General features: G+C 37.6%; 2 protein-coding genes across 2 annotated transcripts in view; one reads left to right on the top strand and one right to left on the bottom strand.

Moving 5' to 3' along the window:
* Nucleotides 1–47: 47 nt before the first annotated feature.
* Nucleotides 48–3,608, bottom strand: ccdc80l2 (coiled-coil domain containing 80 like 2). The gene is made up of 7 exons (XM_039688081.2): nucleotides 2,051–3,608; nucleotides 1,817–1,970; nucleotides 1,232–1,365; nucleotides 999–1,153; nucleotides 826–929; nucleotides 641–721; nucleotides 48–536 (listed from the first exon to the last, which is right to left on the bottom strand). The coding sequence occupies exons 1-7, from the start codon at nucleotides 3,209–3,211 to the stop codon at nucleotides 241–243; spliced, it is 2,085 nt and encodes a 694-aa protein (XP_039544015.2). The 5' UTR covers nucleotides 3,212–3,608; the 3' UTR covers nucleotides 48–240.
* A 2,735-nt stretch (nucleotides 3,609–6,343) lies between these two features.
* Nucleotides 6,344–22,834, top strand: part of nnt (nicotinamide nucleotide transhydrogenase) — a 40,782-nt gene continuing 24,291 nt past the window's right edge. The window contains exons 1-11 of the mRNA XM_039688019.2: nucleotides 6,344–6,482; nucleotides 8,391–8,587; nucleotides 11,781–12,010; nucleotides 13,030–13,247; nucleotides 13,939–14,026; nucleotides 14,767–14,855; nucleotides 16,585–16,775; nucleotides 18,263–18,396; nucleotides 20,319–20,510; nucleotides 21,230–21,383; nucleotides 22,599–22,760. Coding sequence (XP_039543953.2) covers nucleotides 8,434–8,587; nucleotides 11,781–12,010; nucleotides 13,030–13,247; nucleotides 13,939–14,026; nucleotides 14,767–14,855; nucleotides 16,585–16,775; nucleotides 18,263–18,396; nucleotides 20,319–20,510; nucleotides 21,230–21,383; nucleotides 22,599–22,760 — 1,612 coding nt within the window. The 5' untranslated portion in view covers nucleotides 6,344–6,482; nucleotides 8,391–8,433. The remainder of the gene's footprint in view (nucleotides 6,483–8,390; nucleotides 8,588–11,780; nucleotides 12,011–13,029; nucleotides 13,248–13,938; nucleotides 14,027–14,766; nucleotides 14,856–16,584; nucleotides 16,776–18,262; nucleotides 18,397–20,318; nucleotides 20,511–21,229; nucleotides 21,384–22,598; nucleotides 22,761–22,834) is intronic.

Raw genomic sequence — 22,834 nt, 5'->3', positions numbered from 1 at the left:
CTTTTGAATAGTAACTCACAAAGACATTAAAAACACCTTTCTTCAGCTTAGATAAAATAGACTTTAATATCAAGAGCTATACTAGTAGCATGTGAAACTAGATGCCAGGAAGTGAAATTTTACAGGACATACTTTATGATGAATGTATGAATTTCATACAAGATCTGTTTATTATAACTTTTGCATCACGTGATATGGGGATGACGATTGTACAAATGGCTTTTAGTCCTCAGATCTGTGTTACAAATAGCTGTCCTCTGTATCTTCTCTGTAACCATGGTAAGTCCCAGTATTCTCATCTGGACAGTGAATTCCAAGTGTTTGCTGCAGTTTCTGTTCCTGTTGACGCAATTCCATCGAGTCCACAAGGTCGTAGATGCTTCCCAAAGACCACATTGGAGACGGGAACCAAGCCTTTACGTCTCCGTCCTTACCCACCACCAGCATGCTGAAGTAGTCCCTGTTTATCTTTAACTGATTTCTGAGACTTTCCACCACATCCCGTGAGAGCGTCTCTTTCTCAGGTTGACTTTTTCCTGTAGGGCAGGATCAATATTCCATCGTCATTTTCATAATATATTCATAAACATAAACTTCATGTATTACTTGCATGAAATGAGGAATAGTTTGATGATCTCACCATTCAATGGAAAAAACTCCACTGTTCCTGAAGCTGTCGATCCAGTACCCACAATCTTCAACAAGGCAAAATGACGGATACCTGTCCATGCGGATTAAGTTTTAATGGTTGCCAGATATATAGTAAATTAATCATTTTAAAAGAAATATTCACCCTAGAGAGAGCCCAGAAAACATTATGCATACCCATTGGACACTCCTGTCCATTGAGTGCCTGAAGCTGCTGATGGAATGAGTAGTCATCTACTGTAGGTGCCGAGATGATTAGAAGTCTTCGTTTGGACATAAACCTAAAAATTCACATGTGTTAATCAGAATAATTAGAAAGATTAGCAGTCAGAAAAACTCATTGTGTTTACCTCAGAAGTGAGTTCTCCTGATTGTTTGTTTCGTCTTTAGAGCAGCGTGATGGAGCTTTTCGCTCGTCTTCCTTCTCAGATTGACGTGAAGGAAAGCTGTCAATGTAATCCAGTAAATCTGAAGGAGCTGTTGGCTTGCTGTATATCCTGTTAAGCTAAAAACCACAAGTATGCCTTTGATTCAGCAGTCATTCAAAGTCACTGCGAATCAGGAGAAAATGAAGCGTTCTTACGTTCGGCCTCAGGTCATAGTCGGTCAACACCATTGAGAAGTTTTTGGGGTCCAGCCCGTATTCTCTGCGGATCTCGCTGATTAACTCTGGGTTTCTGAACTTTTCTGGCAAGGATGCTTGTGGTGCCTCGGAGTCTGTTTCAAAAAGAACATTGAGCATTTTATATTTCTAAATAACATGTAAAGAAATATAAATGGATCTGCTCGATTCACAAACAAATAAATGACTCTTATGAGCTCGATTTTTTTTTTTTTTAGTGAATGAAAAAATCCTGTGTGGTTCGATTCAACCAACAAATTACTCTTTTGAGACGGTTCTTTCAATTGAATCAAACACAGCCTACAGTGCGACAAGTGCTGTTAAATTCATGAGCAAATTACTCTTTTAAATCGATTGTTTGCGAATGAAAAACACCTGTGTAGCCCCACATGATTCCTGAAACAAATGACTTGGTTCTTTTAGTGAATCAAAAACATACAGTACGACAAGTTCGATTATTCTTCTGTACAAATCTGTATAATCTGTATCTTCATGACCAATTTTACATGTGGTTTACTAATGTCAGTGTTTACACGTTTGAATTACCTTGGTAGTGTTGGATGTGTAGCGTAAGAGTGTGATCTGAACCCATTATGGACAGCACTGAGACCTTTCTTTGGGAAAACTCACAGCTACGTAGCTCATTATCATCTCTCTGTTTGATATACTGACTTGAGACATCACTTGGGGATGAAATCACCTGTACCACAAAAACAAAACCTCATTATCATCAGATACAGAGAGCTGCAAATATGTATGAATTTCCAATCAAGAACTTACAAGAAGTCTTCTTCTCCCTTTGAGGTTTTGCATGAATTCTTTGAGAGCTGCCTTGTCCTTATCATCTGCTTCCCGTTGCGATTTCCTCCCTCCTTTTCCCTTTTTCTTGCCATCCTTTCCTTTGCCTTTCTTTTTAGAGGTTGAATGGTCAACGGTTTGCTCTCCATTGAAATCCTCATTGAGAGTGCCAAAATTAGATTTTGCAGCATGCGTTTCATCTGCTTCAGAAGGTTTTTTCACGTCCGTTACTGGCTCTTTGTTTCTGTCACTATCAGGAGTTTTCTTTAGGTTGTTTTGCTTCAGCCTCTCATTTCCTTTAGATCCAGATTCTGAACCTGCCTTAGTTGATGGTTTGCCGTTGCCTGAGCTGCCCGTGGTTTTACGGATGACGAATCGCGAGCGTCCTCTCAAAATGTCTTGGACTTTGTTTCTCAATGTCTCCTTTTTGTCTAGACGTATCTTATGTGTAAGGATGGAGGTGGTGTTCATTTGCCTCTGTTGGCTGAAGGTCCTACGCTTGCTGGAACCTGTTTTTTTCATCACTAACCTCTTCTTTGTGATCTTGCATTTAACTGGTAAGCCCTTTCTGGCGATCTTCTCCAACTTTCGCACAGGCAGCTGATCAATGACCTCAAGGATGGCCTCAACACGAACCGGGTAAGGAAACCTCTCACTAACCCTCATGTTCTTCTTCAGAATCAACATGGAGAATGTATGGTACTCCACCTCAAGGTAATGGAGAAGTTTGCTCACCATTTCAGAGTCCATGACCTCAACAGTGGCTTCTCCGTGCAAGGTTGTGCGTTGGATTTTGCCTTCCATCATGGCATTCTGAATAATAGTGACAACGAGCGTGTCTCTTTCTGCCAAGCGACAGTTTAGTCCCTCAGACTCCTGAATCTGTTTCTCCATCATACGCAGATAGTTGTCACCATGCGACGGCGCGGTGATCACCCACAGGCGGTGTTTTCCAGAAAAATCAGCCAAGAAGTCCGACTCTGGCGGACTTTCGCGAGCCCCATCTGAACCAACGTCCTCCTTGGGAGTTGCAGAGTCACTTTGATTCTTCCCTTGGTGTTTTTTCTTGCCTGCTTTTGCAGAAAGCACCGGGCTGTTGATCCAGTGTGCCAACAAGAGCAGAAGGATCCACAGATGAGACATATCGAGACTTCCACTAACCAACAGAGTGAGGAGGCAGAGAGAAAACCAGCTTCTGGTTCACATTAGAGCTCGACCTTGTTACAGGAAACTCCTGGAATTTCTAAACTTCAAAGCAACGTAGAGCTGTGAGGCATGCGGAGGCAGAACTTTTTGTCTGCATGGAGGATGAGCTTTTGTAGGAGAAGAATGAAAGGGCAGGATGAAACCCAACCCCTTTACAACTTTAATGTTTAGTTGTCAATTTGCTTTCGACATTTTTTTAGGGGGAATAATTATTATTGCAGATTGTATCTTGACAATTTTAATATGTTTTCTGAAAGCCAATATTAAACAAAAATAACAGACATTTTTCATTTATTCATAAAGGCAAACCAGTCTTTATTGTCTCTGGACACTCACAATCCATGCATCTGTAAAGCAATCATCAAAACTATGATGATTAGTAACAGAACTCCAATAATCTCACTGTGTTTCTCACAAACTCAAACGTCTGTTTGTATCAGACTAAAATGTCAAATGATATTTTTAGATTGCCTTTTTTTTTACACAGGAAAGTACATCAATTTTTTGGTCTCAAAAACTTTCCATGACACGCTTTGAAATTTGTTTTTTATGAAAACACAGGGATAAGAGAAATGCATGGCCATGCAAGTGTAAAACTTATATTTTTAGATGGAAAGCAAAGTTATGTTATTAAATGTGATCCACACTCGAATAAAACATGTTTGCCTTAAACTTTGTTTTCATATAAATGCATATTTTAATATAAGAGATCTATAAATAAGGTGGGGAAGCCTTTTCATGCGTTTTAATTTGTTATATAGTGCATAGCTAAAACTTTTTTTCCTGGTGTGTGAAGAATAGTGAGAAGTGGCTGTAGCAATCTGGGAGGAGAGTTAATGGTTAACAGTCATTGTACACAGACATTCCACAAATGGATTTAGTTGAACAGAAACATATGAGAGAAAAGGGAAAAAAAAGCAGCAGCACATCCAATGCACGGAACAGAAGGAAAGGAAATGCAAATTTTTTAAATTATATTCATAATTTTGTTTTTAAATTGAAATGTTTAACAAATGTCAGTGTTACTTGTTAAATTTTTTCAATATTCTGCTATTAGCCAAGTGTTTACCTTGAGTTCCACTCACTAATCAATTACTCTGGCCTGGTTTCACAGACAGGGCTTAGATTAACCCAGGATTAGGCCTTAGTTAAAATAGGGCATTTAGATTTTATAAACCTGTCTTAGAAAAAGTGCATCTTGAGACAAAACAACAGCACTGACATATTTTAAGATATATCAGTGCAAGTGAATTACTTTCAGTTAAAACAGCTCAAACAGTGTGGGACTAGTTTAAGCCTTGTCTGTGAAAGCCGGGGTGTACTTTTTTTTTTCAATGGGCCAAGAAACAAAGAAATTGCCATAGGCTAAACAGTTCATCAGGACATTTTTATTTTTTTTAAATTACATTTTAGGGGCTTTACAGGGTTCTCAAGTTTGAGCAAAAGCTTTGAGTGAGATCACACGCGGTTAGGGGAGGAGCCATAATGAAGCCCCGCCCATCCCCGCCCCCAATGTTACCCATTGTTAATAATTAACCAGAACAAATTAAAATTATAACAATTAGTAAATCTGATAAATGACAGAGCAATTCATCACATCAAATACTCTTTAATGCAGTATTACAAATATAGCTAACCAAAAATATAACAAATTGCTCCAAACAGTTTCAAACAAATCTTTAAAAATTGCATTTTGATTTTTGAATGCGTCTTCTATCTAGACGAATGATTTATTGTGGTGGGACATTGAGAACAAATGGACAGATTAGAGTGCACCACCTCTTCCACTGTCTCCTCCTCTAATCTGGCAACCTTTTTAGGGGGCTTACCCTTTGGTGCCCAAAATCTTTCTGCTTTTTCCTGACATCTTTGAAAAATACAAATGCAACATTATGACAATGATTAAATATTACCCAGAGCAATCTGCTGTAATACATCCTTAATGTAACTAGAAAGACTATTAATATTACAGTATAATATAATTTAAAATAAAATCAGTAAATCTTTATTCCTTTCCATACCCACTAACATTTCTCTTAGTTTCAGATAACGTATAGCCAAACTGAGCCTGGTTGCAAAGTAGTTGTAGAGTTTTTGACTGCATCAATAATAATGTACGATGGGCTACATATTAAATGTTCTAGCCCAAAAATGTTAGACGAGCTTCTTCCAACTTACCTTCTTCTCCATCACGACACATGTGTTCGCGCGATGTTGTTGGTTACCTAGGATACCGACCGAGGATGTTCCGTCCATTTCCGTGTGTTCGCGCTACTGAATGACATGTCATGTATAGATCAGTGGTGCACGCAGCGCGCATATATGTTGCCTAGTAACGAACGCAATCTGGCGGAGATACGCGCTGGCGGCAGGAAACTTCATTTTGTTTGCCTGCGCCTCGTATACAACGTTAGAAAGCTTTCAGCCAGGACAACTTGGTTGGCATTGCCTTTTCAGCGTGAGAAATACACAGTGTGGCGTGTGAGCGTGTGAACCGGTCGAAATGAGTGTGTCTCACGGCCAATGCGTGAGACTTGAGAACCCTGGGCTTTATATGGTCTGGATGTGCTTTGAACAGAAGAGTCGTAATTGCACTCTGCACATTCCAGCAAAAATCAAGAACCTAGTTTTTTGGGGCAACTTTCTCAAGATTCTCAGATTCTTTGTAAAGTAAGTTGCATTCAGACAGTGTTGTTGATGTCTTGTCCTTGTCTACTACCCCCTGCTGGACATGTGGATCTCTATATGCGTAGGCTATCCATAAAAGACTTTGGTCAACAATGTGTTACTATTAACAATACAACTATTAATAGAAATGCGTAGCAGCTACAACTTAAAAAATAAAATAAAAACTTTACAAATCTCAAATGTTTATCTAAATTTTGAATCTCCCATGATAAAAAATCAACACGTCACGATTTGATGTGACAAATCGAATCGAAAGACACTTTTTGTTTTTACGAAATCTTTTTTAAAGCCAAAAATATACATTTAACTAGTCTGTGTTCAATCTTGTTAACAAACGCCCACAGCACATGACTGATTAGCATGTTGATGGACGGTCGAATGAGTGAATGAAGCCACAGCACACACAAGCGGTGCAGGAGATAGAGGTGAGCGAGAGCGCGAGTACTTCCGGGTTGCTGGCGGCTACAAGCTTTCCGTCCCGCAATTCAGAGGTCGCTCATTGATGCTCTTTCTCCTCTCGGTGAGAATTTCAATTGTTCATTATTGATCCTCGCCACGTTGTCAATTGATCATAAGAAATGCATTAGGGCGTGCATTAATTTGATCTCCTTATGCAAATGACAGCATATAGTTATTGCTTTCTGCTTAGCTATCAAGCTAGTGTGTGTTACAAAAAGGAAAGAAGGGGAAATGAGCGCTTGTGCCCGCCTTCTGTCGATCCAAAAGCCACAAACTCTTGCTTTTGTATTACTGGTGCATAACGGGTTTTGGTGAATAGGGCTGTTGTGTTTGAGTCGTGATGTAAATGAAAATATAAAATTACTTAAAAAAAAACTATAGACGGACACTCTGCGTGTCTTGTGTCACATTGAGCTGTTTGAATGAACGACTTCTGCACTGTCCAATAACAAAGTCTAGACACGAGGACGATCAAGTTTTTGTTTTGTTTTTTTGGCGCTACTCGTTTTCTCTTATGTTTCTCGTATATGTTGAGTATTGTAATTTTTAAACCGTTGTAGTTTATAAGTAAAAGGTAATGTGTACGGGTCACTAAGTGTTGTTGCCCCACATCTAAAGACTTATGTCACTTCTCTAGTCTGGTGATGACGTGGGGCTGGAAATTGGATTGTAGTTTTCACGATAATCCAATATAGTCTGTCTGCACACGTTTTTAGTGTGATTTCCCACAGCTTCATACACGCATAACCACTGCACTGATTTAATGTGTGGGATGTATTAAAGAAGGAAAAAAAATACTTTGACGTCGGTCTGTGTATAATGTACCACGAATCATTGATTTATTTTGTTGTGAGACCTATTAGATCTGTATCATAAAGTCTTTGTCTTATTTAAAATTTACATAGGATGAAAAGTGCTTCTTTTAAATGCATATCTGATAACCCTTTAAAGTTGTGATGACCTGTTTGACCTGAGAGGTCACTATTTATCATTTAAAAACGTAGCCTACATGTCATCACTATGATGTTTAGAAAATTAATTATAGAGTTATAATATTCAAAATTACAACATTCATCAAAATTGTATTAAAAATTGTCCAAAAAATTACAACCAAAAAAAACCCCAAAAAATATTGAACTTGCACATTTCTTTTTAAAAGTTTACCATTATTGTTTTTATTTTTTATTTTATTTTATATGTTTAGTATACTGCGGATCAGAATATATGCAAACGGTGTTTATGGTGTCATAGACCTACAATATAATAACTGTGAGCTGCTACTGTATGACCTGCACTGGCCTTGACGACAAACCCTTATCACCTGGAGAGACAGCCCTTACCTAAACAAACACACTTCACTACACATTTCAGTGTGTGCGTCTTCGTCCACTTGACTGTTTTACCCTCTGGATTAAACTGGAGCTATAGTGGCAAAAACAAACTGTAAAATATATATAGGCTTTATATGTATATGTTGCCGGTGAAAAATTCAGGCTGAATTTATTTGATCAAAAATACATTAAAACAATAATATTGCAAAAAAAAAAAAAATTTTTTTTGGACAGTTTAAAAGAATAGCATTGATTTTAAATATTTTTTTTGTACCATTTACATGTTTACAGTCACTTTTGACCAGATTAATGCATCCTTGCTTGAATAAGAGCGTTAATTTCTTTTCTTTTCTTTTTTTAAAGGCTGACTCCAAACTTTTGAACAGTATTTAGTATATTTTTTATTTCTTTTTGAGCCCTTTAATTCCTTTAAAGAAAATGTGTCCTGCTGTGTTTGTAAGATATTTTCTTTTTAAATATTTGAGGTCATAGTGCTCAGTTCACTTGTTAACCATGAGTGTGTGTGTGTCACCTTGGAGGTGGGTAAACAGCTGAGCCACAGTTAGGGGGGCAGAGTGGAGCATTGTGGGATAGGTCATCTGGCTGACTTTTTTTCCCTCTCTCTCCCTCACATGTAGGAGGAGGGTTGTTCCAACTGCGCAGCTCCTCCTTGTGTCTCCGATGGCGAGTCTTCTGCGTGTGGTAGCCACCAGCTGTTCCAGCCCTCTGTTCTCCGGGCTGGCCTGTGCTAAGCTTCAGAATGTGCGGTCGGTGAAGACACCATGTGTGCGGTTCTTTAGGACCCATCAAGCCCTCTCTCGCCTCGCTAGTCCAGGTATAGTTACTGGAATATTACAACTGTTAAAAAGCGTGTTCTGTTTCAGACGTTCAATTTTAGTAACCAGGTGACTGAGGTCAATGTTGGTTGAGGTAGTTTTCCCTCAGTATAAATTATTGAATAACTTTAAATATTGTTCACTTATGCTTATATATAAACATAATTTGTTTTACCTCAGCAGATTTTGTTTTAAAGTATGACGAAAGCAATTGAGACATTCCCAAACGTCTTACCCTAATATTTCTGTAGCAGTCCATGTATGTAATATTCAGTGTCCCTCAAGGTCACTATGTCCCTGCCCTGCTTGTTCTGCCACTAGTTGTGTTAAAGGTCCCAGGAAATGAATGAGTGTAATGTAGGTGACCTGTGTAGCGTGCTGGCTGCCAGGATACAGCGTGTGTTTGAGACCTGCCATTAATGGCAGACTATCTTTTTTTAAAAGGGGAAATGACAGCTGGGGCGGGTTATTTCTGGCACTCTTATCAGCTGAGGAATCAGAACTGTGGCACTGCTTGTGCAGGAGAATGCCTGCTGGGAAAATAAACACGTGTCTATGGTGACTGCCCGAAGTCAGTGTAGTTATAAGAAGTTTGTGGCCCTCAGATATTCACTTTGTTTCCATTTACATCTGGAAATGCTAAAAAAAGATCTAAAAACTACTCACAAATTCTTTTCTTTTATTTATAGGACTGTCTCTATGATTGTTTTAAGTACTTTTGAAAGTCTCTTATTCTAAACAATACTACATTTTATTTGATTAAAAATACAGTAATATTGTGAAATTACAAATTATTTTAAAATGTAATTTATTCATGTGATGGCTGATTTTTCAGCAGCCATTACTCCAGTCTTCAGTGTCACATGATCCTTCAGAAACCATTCTGATTTGCTGCTTAAACATTGCTTACTATCAATGTTCAAAAAACTGAATTTATTTAAAAATAGAAATATTTTTTCTATCTTTACTCTCACTTACTGACCAGTTTAATGCATCTTAAGTTTTTTTTTTTCTTGCGGTCACCAAACTGGATGGTAGTGTAGTTTTATGATCTGTGTTAAGTATATATAATGATCCATATTGGTCAGATTTGGCACTGGCATTATGCTCATGTCACAAAACAGTCACCTATTCTCAACAACAACAACAAAAAGTGAATTGCCCTTGAATATGTATAAAAGCAGAGCTGCTTTAAAGGTGCGGGTGCACTTTATTTTCTGCATTTCACTCTCTTACACACGCGCAAGACTTTCAAAGTGTCCTCCTTTGGATGTGTGTGCTCACTGCTCACTATCTAGTTGGCTTGTTTTCAAACACTCAAGTCACTAGCACATGCACTGTTGTGCGTGCACCATCTTCGCAGACACAACATGGGGTGTATGTGGACCCTCCTGATGATGAAAATTACTTGGGGCTTAAGTTATCCAAGGAGGTTTTGTTTACACCAATAATAAATCTCACTTGGTTTGTTATTTATCTATTGCAGTGACATTCATTGATTATACATATGGCTGAGGTGTCCAAATACCGTTTGAGTTGTCTTTGCTGTCTGTGGCCCAATTTAACCACCTCTAGACAGCTCAGGTCTGTGATTCACATGAGATTATGTTGTTGTTATCTATAGATCATGCCTGTGATGGAATTTTCCACAAGCGACCTTCTGCTAGTAGTAGCAGGACAGGACTTGGATGACTTCTTGACGCATATTCAGCCTGTGTAGACCACATGTTGTTTGCACAACGTTTACGGACCAAAACTCATAAAATGAAGCTGTGCATAAAAAATCAACTTGATTTACTTTATTATGCTTGCCAAAACACAGCTATGCTCTGTTTTACAGCTTGAAATTCTCAGTTTTATTTGTGAAAATATGACTGCAGACATGGAGCTGTTGCAAAGTCACAAGGTTTCGCCTTACTGTAAAAATGCATGTAGCTGTAAAACCACAAGTCACAGAGACTGCATGGACCTCTAGTCCAACACAAAGGTCTCGAAGGTTTTTCTTTTTACCACTCTTGATAAACTCCTATACCAGTTGTAAGTCTGCTTCTGTACATGGTGCTTATCTTTATTGTACAGCTTTACTCTTTGACCTGTCTATGACTTAAAAACAGAGAGCCTGATGGGTTAGAAATTATCTTGAGAGATTATATTGGCTATGGGGGTAAGGTGGGATCAGTTGTTCACACTTTACTTTGTTTCTATGATGTTGGGTTCTCTAAAACTGTAAATTAAGGTTTTACTCATAAATTTCATGTAGCTGAAAAAAGAGAATATTTTAAAATTCACAGGACCACAGTATTGGTAGATTTGAGACAATATTGGTAGATTTAAAGTTGTATTTTTAAAATAAGAAAACACATTTTCAAATGTTATATTTTAGTAGTTTAGTTTGGTGTATAATATATTTTTGTTAATATGTTAATACAATGTAAATATTTTTATAGTATTTTAAGTTATATAAAATGTTTTTTATAATTATTTTATTATTAAATGTATTCTAAATAAAAAAAATAGATTTTCATGTAAAACAATTTAAATTTAATTTAATTTAAATAGAAGAGGATTAAGGCCTGGCTATAATAATAAAAAAAAACATCTCGAGATTAAAGTAATTATAATGCGAGATTAAACTTGTTAAATCTCGGGAAAAAGTCGAAATACAATCATGAGAACAAACTCATTACATTTAGAGAATAAAGTCATTGTATTTCGAAAAAAAACCCAAAAAATTTAACAATTTTTTTTTCTCGAAACACAACGACTTTGTTCTCGATATTTAATGAGTTTATTCTCAAGATTGTATTTCAACTTTTTTCTCGAAATTTAACAAGTTTAATGCATTATAATGACTTTAATCTCCAGATGGTTTTATTTTTTTATTATTGCCTGGCCCTAATCCTCTTCCGTAAGAATACAACTAATAATAGTAAAAGCAATTTTATTTTATATAACTTTATATATTATAAACATTTACTTTGTATTATAATGTTATTGTTTTTTCTAGTACAAAGTAATATAATGATAATTATTACTGTACTTTTAATAATAAAAAAATGAGTATTTTTGCATAATTACATTAGAAATACAATGTAAAGCTCCTCCCTCCTGTTGGACATTTGCATTTGATATGCACATCTCATGTTCCTCTCCAGGCTCTGCTTGATTCTGTCATTCTGTTATTTCCCGCAGGCATTCCATACAAACAGCTGACTGTCGGCATTCCCAAGGAAATCTTTCAGAATGAGCGTCGAGTGGCCATCTCTCCAGCCGGAGTGGAAGCTCTCATCAAGCAGGGCTTTAATGTGGTGGTGGAGTCCGGTGCTGGGGAATCTGCCAAGTTCTCCGATGACATGTATATGAAGGCAGGAGCCACCATCAAGGATGTCAAAGATGTCTTTTCATCTGATGTTTTGCTTAAGGTACCGTCAGATTTATTAATCTTACCTTCACTTAACCAAGTCTTCATTAACATTCAATCTTTGTTTATTATTTCGCTTGTCTCCGCACCTCGAGCTTCCTCTGACTGCATTCGCACATCTCCAAAGGGAGGATGCATTTATACTTGACGCGCTTGCTGTTGTGCTATTCTTTGAAACGACAGGAGGCGATGGAGTAATTGTTCTCTAAACCATCTGGAAGCAGAGTAGTAAAATAACTCGGGAGTAGTGGCAGGACCGTCACCTGTTAGAAGGGGCTGTCAAAAGTCGTGCTGCAAACTCCAAAGCAACTGAACTGTGTTGTCTTGTTTTGTGTGCCTATTTTTTGTGCTTTTCATATGTTTTTATTCACGCAAAAGTCAGCTTAACAACAATTTCAATAAAACAAAACTACTCTTGTTGTATTAAAATCTACCAAAATGCTCATTGAACAATCTCTGATCGTATTATTGTCCTATTTGAACTATTTATCTCTGTTGGGGACACTAACGTTTCTTTAAATATAAACTCTTATTGGGTTTGATGGGTCAATTTTGAGGGCACACGTGATGTTTGTTTTTAGTGCACTTCATTTACATTAGAACAAAATATGGATATGAGAATATTTGTATAGAAGTAAATTAAACAACATTCTCTTAAATATTTTATAATTTCATTAAACGTTTTCATTACATGGACTGTTTGAGTAAAAGTGGACCTATCTTTATTAGAAAGGCTTATTTCTGCTATTGATGGCTCATTTAGTAAATGTAAGCAATTAATTTGGACAACAGTAAACTGGGTGCTGGTTCAGAGTGCAGACTATCTGGCCTCAAAGTTGTGCATATTCGGAAGACCATGCGCTCGCAAACCTACAAAAAAAATAAAGGCACAAAAAATGAGGTCTTGTGTACTCAATGCACACCACTAGACTGGTGTCATTTTTGCCATGTGCACTTTCGCGCTCATGCAGACGTGGTGAGTATAAACAAGGCTTCATTCTCTCCACCTTTTCGTCACAGGTGCGTGCCCCGATTTTAAACCCTGCTCTAGGAGTTCATGAGGCCAGCCTCATGAGTGAAGGATCCACCCTCGTCAGTTTCATCTATCCCGCTCAGAACCCTGAGCTGATGGACTTGTTGTCCAAGCGCAAAACCACCGTCCTGGCCATGGACCAGGTGCCCCGAGTTACTATTGCTCAGGGTTATGATGCCCTCAGCTCCATGGCCAACATTGCTGGGTAAGGCCATCTAAAACGAAAAATGCAGAAAACTAGACAGCATTTTGTACTTGCATGATTGTTTTAATTTCAGTAATTGATATTTTTCGTTTTATGCCGTTTTTGTATTTATTGTGTTGTATAATCATACTGTTGGCGCCAATAGCCTCAGGGGCTGTGTGCGCGAAAAATAGTGCAACTGCACCTCCGGTGACCTGTTGTCGATTCCTGGCCCGAGGTCCTTTTGACAGTTTTGTTTTCCTCTCTCCACCCTTTGTTTTCCTGTTTACTAAATGTGCATACAAATGGCAAAAATATTACAAAAAAAGACAAGCACTGAGCCTTAAATCTCCACTTCAGTAGCATTTACAAACATCATACTATGTAGTTTTATTCCTATATATTTTCTATTATATTTAATCTTATTCCTAAAAATAAAATCCTAATATATCAAAAAACAAGGCTTTATACAATGTCAAGATTTCTGCTCTGAAAATGTATGCAAATCAGTGCATTTAATTAGTATTAGCATTTCTATAGAGTTATATAACATGGCAGGAAACTCGGGTAATGCAAAATTTGTCTAAATTAACGGATGATGTATGGCGAGGTTTACCCTGTTCACCTGCAGTGTCTTGCCTTTTTTAAAATGTCTTGATTTCTGCTTCATCAGTGGCCATGACTTTTGTGTTTTTTTGTTTTTTTTCCGCAGTTATAAAGCAGTGGTCTTGGCAGCCAACAACTTTGGGCGTTTCTTCACTGGTCAGATCACAGCCGCGGGGAAGGTTCCACCTGCTAAGGTATGTGCTGGCATAACCGCACACACGTCCTGAGTGTACGGTAGCCAAGAGAGCTCAACATGCTGCAACTGATGAAAATGCATATAAAAAAAAAAAACGCAAATAGAAAAAACACACTAATACACAACACCACCCAAATACAGAAACATGCTGCAAAAGTTCACAACACAAATACAGGAACACGCTGAAAATAACACAGACCACATCGGAAGTGTTTCCAAAGGAACCAAATATTTGACGAACCCGGCTGGGACGTGCTGGTACTTGCAGTTTAAAATTATATTTTATGTATTTATTTATTTTTGCAAAACATACTGAGATTAAATTTTTAATACATACACCTTGTATACAATATACAACATGTAAAACTAAAATAAATAAAAAAGATGAAGAACATGAAGGCAAGATTTATCTTTCTTCAGTTGCGCTGTACAAATTGTTTCAAGTTAAGTTAAAATTTTCCTTAGGAATAGTTTCATAAGAAATGGTAGGTAATGTAGGGTACAAATTTTTTAAGGTTTTTTTTTTTTTCTGTTAGTATTTGTTTGCTTTAGTTGCAGCGCGTTGAGCTCCCTCAGCCACTGTATCAGTGCTTATTTTGAGTTTGCTTGATTCATTGCTGTACATTTCTCACATTAGTTCTTGGATGAAGATATGTGCACTGGTCATACTTTCCCAAATTAGATTTTTCTGTTAATTTCAGAATTTGAATTTTACTATAAGGCTGTTCTGATTGGCAGGTGTTGATCATTGGTGGTGGAGTGGCTGGCTTGGCTGCTGCTGGCTCTGCCCGTGCTATGGGTGCCATTGTCAGGGGATTTGACACCAGGTAAAAAGTCCTAAAATTAAATTTTGATAATGTATAATTTTATTTGGCAAGTATCCATGAAATTAACAGTTTCAAAAGATTTCTAGTTCAAATTCTGTTTTTTTTTTTTTTACTATACATTTATCAAAGAATCCTGAAAAAATAAAAAAATTAAAAACTTTCCAAAATATCAGCAAAATCAACATAGTAGAATGATTTCTGAAGGAGCGTGTGACACTGAAGACTGTAGAGTAATGATGCTGAAAATGTAGCTTTACCATCAGATAAATTAATTGTTTTAAAAATGGAAATCTTTAAGTTAATTGTATTTGACAATATTACAGTATTTTTGATCAAATGTTTTATTTTTGTCTTGCATGAAATCAAGTATGCAGTCAATCAAACACTAGGTGGTGCTATAATAATAGTTTTACTGACATCTCCACTACACATTAAAGGGTTAGTTCACCCAAAAAGGAAAATTAAATCATTAATTACTCACCCCCATGCTGTACCAACCCCGTAAGACCTTCGTTTGTCTTCGGAACACAAATAAAGATATTTTTGATTAAATTTGAGAGCTGTATAACTACCACATTGGCTCCTAAGGGACTGCCTCTTGATGGCCCAGAAAGTCAATGAAGAAAATGTTTAAATATCCCAAGTGACTACCGTGGCTCAACTATATGTTTATCAAGCGACGAGAATACTTTTTGTGCGAAAAAACAAACAAAAATAACGAGTTTATTCGACTATTCCTTTTCTTCCTTGTAGGCCAGAACGAGACTTCCTTAGATTTCCACGACGCATGCGCGAGAATTGCGATCTCCTTACACTACTTCAGTTCAGTTCTCGCGCATGCGTCGTGGAAATCTAAGGAAGTCTCGTTTCTGGCCTACAAGGAAGAAAAGGAATAGTCAAATAAACTCGTTATTTTTGTTTGTTTTTTTGCACAAAAAGTATTCTCGTCGCTTGATAAACATATAGTTGAGCCACGGTAGAAGAATTTATATCCTTTCTGTAAACTAGGGATGTCCTAATCCAGTTTTTTGAGTCCCAAACCCGGATACCCGGACATGCCTAATAAAAAACTTTAGCTGGCATGTTATGATTAATGGTCACCCTCATGTTGTTCCAAACCCGTAAGACTTTCGTTCATCTTTGGAACACTAATTAAGATCTTTTTGATAAAGCACATTTGAGCTCCCGCAAGTACCAATGAGGTTTGTTCTCGCGCGTCAGAGCTTCTGTTTGTTCATTGATCAATGTTGAAATATGAATAAAAGCCTAAATTCAATCTGTTCACAACATAAACTGACCGTGTCTCTTCAGAAAATTTGGACTATTCATAAGGATTAGTTTTACAATCTCTTTATGAACTTTTTGATGTCTCAAAGTGCTAGTTGCGTAACTGTCAATGGAGGCATATGAAGCTCTCAGATTTAATCAAAAAGATCTTTTATTTGTGTTCCGAAGGAGTACGAAAATCTTAAGGGTTTGAAAGTGAATAATTAATGACACAATTTTAATTCAGACATTTTTGGGTGAACTAACCCTTAAAAGATTACTTGGGGCACATGAATTAAAAAAAAGATGTGCATGAATAAGTCATTTAAGACTGCAGTATTCCATTAAAAATATTTCTATATCATGGTGACTTGGAACTTGGAATCAGTCAAGTTCAGTTTCAGCAAGTGTCCTCTTGGTGGCAGTGTTGTTTTAGTCATGGAGTCTTGTCCTTGTCTTTCAGAGCGGCTGCACTGGAGCAATTTAAGTCCCTGGGTGCCGAACCTTTAGAGGTGGTGGATGTGAAGGAGTCAGGAGAAGGCCAGGGCGGTTACGCTAAAGAGATGTCCAAGGAGTTCATCGAGGCAGAGATGAAGCTGTTTGCCAAGCAGTGTTTGGATGTTGACATCATCATCACTACCGCGCTTATCCCCGGTATGCACACCTGCAACATTTACTCCCTTTCCATCTCCCCTTTTTCCATCACATGCCCTCTATGGCATGCACTCTTGCACATAATGAGTGATCTTGTTTGCTCATGTTCTTATTTCTCCATCATTTGACTTTAAAAGTAATAGTTCATCCAGAAATTGATTTTCTCTTTATTTACTCAACCTTATGTCACTACAAACACTGTTGCTGTTATTCTTTTCTGTGAAATCCATAAATCTTCATACAGATTTTTCCATGCATAATAGATTATTTGTGTCATAGTGCTCACAGGCTGTCTACTTTGGCTCCGAAGGCCCAAAAAGCACCATAAAATAGTCTATATGATTATATTTGATTTGTTAGAAGTCTTCTGAAGCTGTATGAAAGGTTTTAATTACATTTTAAGCCATTATTTACACATTTCCTTCATTGTACTGTGGCTCATAAATTAAACAATCTTGGCCAAATCATCGACCCAATCTTGATGTAATGGGTCGATGTCCAACCTGCATCATAGTAAAAGGAGTAAAAGGATATCATTGCATAATGACTTCCTTTTAGTCTATTATGTTTAAGAAATTTGGAATACAGGGTGCACATCTTTTGGACTGCTATTACTACCACTACTTTTATGGTGTGTATTTAAAGTGCTTTCTTGTCCATTTTAGAGCTTTCCGTCCCTGGTCACGATGACTTTATGGGGGAAACGTGTCTTAAATTTCTTCTTTTTTTTTACGGTTCATGGAAAAAATAATGACATACTTATTTGAACGACATGAGGTTGAGTAAATAATGTCAATTTTAAGTTTCTGTATGAACTGTTCTTTTAACTTTTTAACTCCTTATCGTTAAGGTAATACTCATATGACTATCATTGGCATTTGAAAAGAGAAACGGGTTAACCAGCAAAGCTAATTATGTACAGTACAGAACAATTCTGAACAACTTCAGATGTGCTTTGTGTTCATTTGAAGCAAGTGTTGTCCTAATCTCCATGACTGAAAGCTAATAAAAAACAGGCCATGCCCATAACAGAAAATGTTTACAAAGTGTCATAAGAGTTGCTTTGGGTCGCTCTTGCTTTAGGTTGGCAGAGAGTGGTCTTTCCACTCGGTGTTTCTTTTTCAGTACCGCTGGCACTCGAAGTCAGTTCCTGTGACTTCTGCATGCTCATGCACACTCCTGGTGTCACTCCAATGTTATTTTATTTCCATCCCTGAAGCTATGGAGCCACCGGTTGGACTTTTAGAACTTAATTCCTAAACAAACTGCATACCTGGCTGTTTTTAGCACGCTCCGATTGGTTAAACGCATGCAATCTGTTCCACTTTTATCTGAATAGCGTTTTTCTTTTAAAACCAACAAGCCGCATAGCAGCTTATCAGTATATTAGGTTGCACGGATAAAAGGCACATCAGAGGAGTCTTATTAAATGCATATCAGTCATGGTTTTGGTTTACTAGTCTCACTGTGCTGAAACTATTATGCAGGTCGGAAGGCCCCTGTGCTGATTACTAAGGAAATGGTGGAGACCATGAAAGATGGTTCAGTGGTGGTGGATCTGGCCGCAGAGGCTGGGGGAAACATCGAGACCACGGTACCTGGAGAACTGTCTGTTCACAAAGTGAGTACACTACAACTGCAGCTTACATGAGCTTCAATGGTTTGGTCGGGAAGGTTCAGGTAAACTACCATTTGGAGTCAGTAAAGCCGCCTTTCCACTGCACACGACAAACGGCAGCCGTTGGACTGGAAGTCGATCATTTCCTATCATATGCGTATGCGGAAATTTCGGATCCGATTTGAGCTTTGGATCCATTGAAATATCTGAACTTCTGCAGCTGGACCGTATGCGACTGGCCGACCTAATGTGATGTATTCTAATCAAAACTATGAGCGCGAGGCTAGAATTACCAATATTTTAAAGGCAACCTATTAGGGCAGTTAAAAAGTACCTGATATTGTTTTGGGAGTCCCCAACAACAGTTTTACATGCAAACACTTTTGTCTTATATGCATTAATTTATTTTTACCTCCCAAATGATTCGTTCAACGACTCATTTTTCCAAACCCCTCCTTTGCGTGACGCTGATCTGTGGTGATTGGTCAGATGACCCAATCAGTTATTGTTTACAATAGCCCAATGCATAAACATATTGATAAAGCACTGCAGTACTACAAGATATTGATCTATTCTTTGCTCTTATAACTGCAGTAACAACAACATACATTTCACATATTTAAAAAAAAATGACATTGGAGACCTAGAAGCTGCGTTGAGCGCATCTTGCACAACACGCACAAATATTTATTGAGAATCCTACAAAACACATAAAAGCAACAATAATTAATAATACTTACAGGTTGGGATTCGTTCGGAGTAAGCTGATTCAAATAAAATTGGTACTCAACCTTCATTAAGTATTAAACGGCTCGCGAATCCACACTTGAAAGCATTTATGTTTGTAAAGCAATCGTCATTAAAATGACGCGAACACAGCACGAGGTGTATACTTGTGTAGTATACTTGTAAATATAAACTCTAGCCACTGATTCTTCAGAACACAGCGTCTTGTTGTCGTCATATTTTCAAGTGTACCCTTCTGTCTGCGAACGCAATGAGTGGGCACGGCCAATTCACAAGTACGAAAAGGAAAATGACTCATTGGGAAAAACGATTCATTAAATTGACTCAGAGTCTACTCATACTTTTGAGACAATGGCTGTGTCTCAATTCGCCCACTTATACTACGCCCTAAAAGTATGTACTCTTTTTGTGAAGAAAAAGTACATACTTTTGAGTGTGTAGCAAAGGGGTAGGCAAGCTTTGGGACACTACTTCGTCATCTTTAACGGTCAGCTCTGTGGCGTGTCAATCATCACGTCACAGTTAAAATCCTCCATTCGATCTAATATAATTTCTTACCATTTCGGAGAGTTGTAGCACGTTCATCTGCCAGTCGTGGGTCTTTCATGTGGAGACTCTGCTCATGTGTTTGCAATTTGAATGTAATGATGCATTTAAAAGTTAATGGCTATAAACGTATCTTTACAATAGTTCACAATGCTGCTGCAGATGCAATATAATAATGTAGACAACATTGAATAAATAAATAACCGTCAGGTTAGATACTTATCACTTAAAATGGTTCTACACCACCGCCGGACTTGTGCGTCCTCCATGTCTGTAGTTTTTTTTAACACTTTTCACTCGTGTTTGTAGTTCTAACCGAATCCTCGTCCAACGTGCCATGGGTTATGGGTAATATCACCCGTTAGAGTCTTTCTTTTACTGTCTATGGTTAGAGTGTGCATCGATCTGCATTTTGAATTCTGTCCGGATATAGTAGATCATCCGGGTCTCTTTGGAAAACTCATTTCAACATGCTACGCTTTGGAACGTACTAATTCTATTTTCGAATACTATTTAGGACGGATAGTATGCGAATTGGGACTGATTAAACTGATTTTTCTTAAACCATTTAAAAGTTGGAGGTCGACAAGATTAACTTCTTTCATGAAATATGCTTGTGTACTTTCCTATAGGGTGTGATCCACGTTGGCTATACTGATATTCCCAGTCGACTCCCGACTCAGGCCAGCACGTTGTACTCTAACAACATCATCAAACTCCTCCGTGCCATCAGCCCAGACAAGGAAGTTTTTTACTTTGATGTCAAAAACGACTTCGATTATGGCACAATGGACCACGTCATCCGAGGTTCAATAGTTATGAAGGTAAACCTTTTTTCTTCTACAAAGTTTTTAGCTACAGGAGGAAAGATAAACCCTTTATTTGTGGTTGAACGTTTCTTTCAAATAAAAGCAACATTTTTGGGTGGACTATTCCTTTATCATTAGTTAACATATTACAATGAAAAAATACTTTCAAAGCATTTAAAATTTTAGATGTTAATTTAAACAGTTACTAATACTTTATTAAAATCAAAAGTTGTATCTGTGAATATTATTTAATGTACATGAGCAAATGTGAACTAACAATGGACAGTTGTATTAACCTTAATATTTCACAATGAGCAAGACATTTAAAAAAATAAATAATAATAATTAATTAAATGAATCTTTGTTCATGTAAGTTAATGCATTTACTTACTAATGGAACCCTATTGTAAATTGTTAAAACAATAATAATATCATTAATTTTGTATTTTGGTAAGGTAATGTAATGGGTTATTTTGTTATCCCATAATATTGGTGAAAAAAGCGTTTATTAAATAAGCAGTTGATTCTCTGCATTCACTCTCCGTGACTGATTTAACAAACACAACATTTGGTCAGAACAAGACGCTGTTTTATTTAATCTAATCTGACCACTGAACTCAAATGATTTCAAGGATGTGAGCAGAGACTCAATATCACTCTGGGGCTCATTTAACTTTCAAGGAGTTGAGTGATAGTGTTATTTTAATACTGGCTTTCACTCTGTCTGTCTGCAGGATGGAGAAGTGCTTTTCCCTGCACCACAACCTAACAACATCCCAGTGGCAGCGCCTACAAAACCAAAGGGTGTCCAGGAGCTGGAGAAGGAGAAGGCATCTGCCATTACACCCTTCAGAGCCACCCTCAACACAGCTGGGCTTTACACCGGAGGTATATCACAGTCCGGCTTCCCTCTTTACCCTCCCTTTTCCCACCGGATCTCTGCGGGTCCCCCGGGGTTAATATGAAAGCGGCTCCCTATGCATTTTAAGAGGAAGAGACCTCTGCATTGGTGGTCTCTGACACTGAACTATGTTAATAAGGCTGTCATGTACATTTCAAACGCCCCCACTTTATAGCCTTTGAGATTAATCCAATTTTTATTTTCTTTTTTTATCTACTTAAGCAATCTGCATTGCTCAGAAATTCCAAAAGTAGCTGCTCGCCTGTTTGCCCGCTTTTGTACCAAGATGTGATTAGACTCCAAAGCCCTGCTAAACCAAGCAGCGCACAAATGAATTCTATTGGTTGCAGACCCCCGAGGAACACTCGTGTGAGGAGAGGCAATGTTGGCTTCACATCAAAGCGCTTCCTTCCTCACTCAGACAAGCCACAAAAACTTGCACGTAAATAAACACCGACTGATAAACAAACATGCAAATGAGATCTTCCTGCCCTTTCATGGTTTGCTGTATCTGTATTAGTCTAGGTACAGGGAATCCTGTCTTGCTCGGAAGGCCAAGATCACTTCCTTTTGAAATAGTGATTGGTCATCTAATTGCGGCACAAGCTGTTTTATTTTCCACATCACCTTAGCACCTTCTAGGATGCCTCTGAATGCCAGGAAATTAGGATGATAAAATGGTGTTTTTTTTTTTTTTCTCAGACATATACAGCCATCCTGCTGTTTATGTCTGTTGTAGGCAAAAGGTTTCTTACCCGCATGGCCAATGGCTGGTCTGAGTTGGCTATACCTTAATGACAGTCAATATTTGTGTAAAAATAATATAACTAATAGTATTATATAGAAATGTTATTTTTTCTTATAACTACACAAAAGCTTATACCACTGTTATTTTATATATAACTACACAAAAGCTTATACCACTGTTATTTTATTAATGTATTTATCTATTTCTTTATGAAATTATGAATGCTTAAAGCAAATTACAAACTCATTACTAAAGTTGAAAATAAATTGTGTGTTAAGTTTCAATATTAAGTCCAACAGCAAGTCTTTAAAATATTAGTCACGTGTACATGACCCACAGCAATATTGCTGTTTTGAGGATTATGGGATATAAGCAGGACACATTGCTGGCAACATTCAAAATGACAAACTTACATCCTTACTGAAAAATGTTTTACGTCTTTTTTTTTTCTTAGGTCTGGCATCGACGATCGGTCTTGGGCTGGTAGCTCCCAATGCTGCTTTCACTCAGATAGTTACAACCTTTGGCCTGGCAGGAATTGTGGGATACCACACTGTATGGGGCGTCAGTCCTGCTCTTCACTCCCCACTTATGTCTGTCACAAATGCCATTTCTGGTAAGTTAGAAAATAATGTATACATCTTTTAATATATAATTAGCTTGTTAATTGCTAATTGAAATGTTTTCCCC

This window comes from Pimephales promelas, chromosome 19 (assembly GCF_988280905.1).
Source record: "Pimephales promelas chromosome 19, fPimPro1.hap1.1, whole genome shotgun sequence".
Taxonomy (NCBI): Eukaryota; Metazoa; Chordata; class Actinopteri; order Cypriniformes; family Leuciscidae; genus Pimephales; species Pimephales promelas.
This window is presented reverse-complemented; position numbering and strand designations above follow the sequence as displayed.

What these genes read in the sequence shown, in the direction of transcription:
- ccdc80l2 (XM_039688081.2), bottom strand. Translation starts at nt 3,211, where the DNA reads ATGTCTCATCTGTGGATCCTTCTGCTCTTGTTGGCACACTGGATCAAC. An exon ending in ACACATCCAACACTACCAAG is followed by an intron (nt 1,366 to 1,816) that starts GTAATTCAAACG and finishes TTTTTGAAACAG; the next exon opens with ACTCCGAGGCACCACAAGCA. An exon ending in ACTATGACCTGAGGCCGAAC is followed by an intron (nt 1,154 to 1,231) that starts GTAAGAACGCTT and finishes TGTGGTTTTTAG; the next exon opens with CTTAACAGGATATACAGCAA.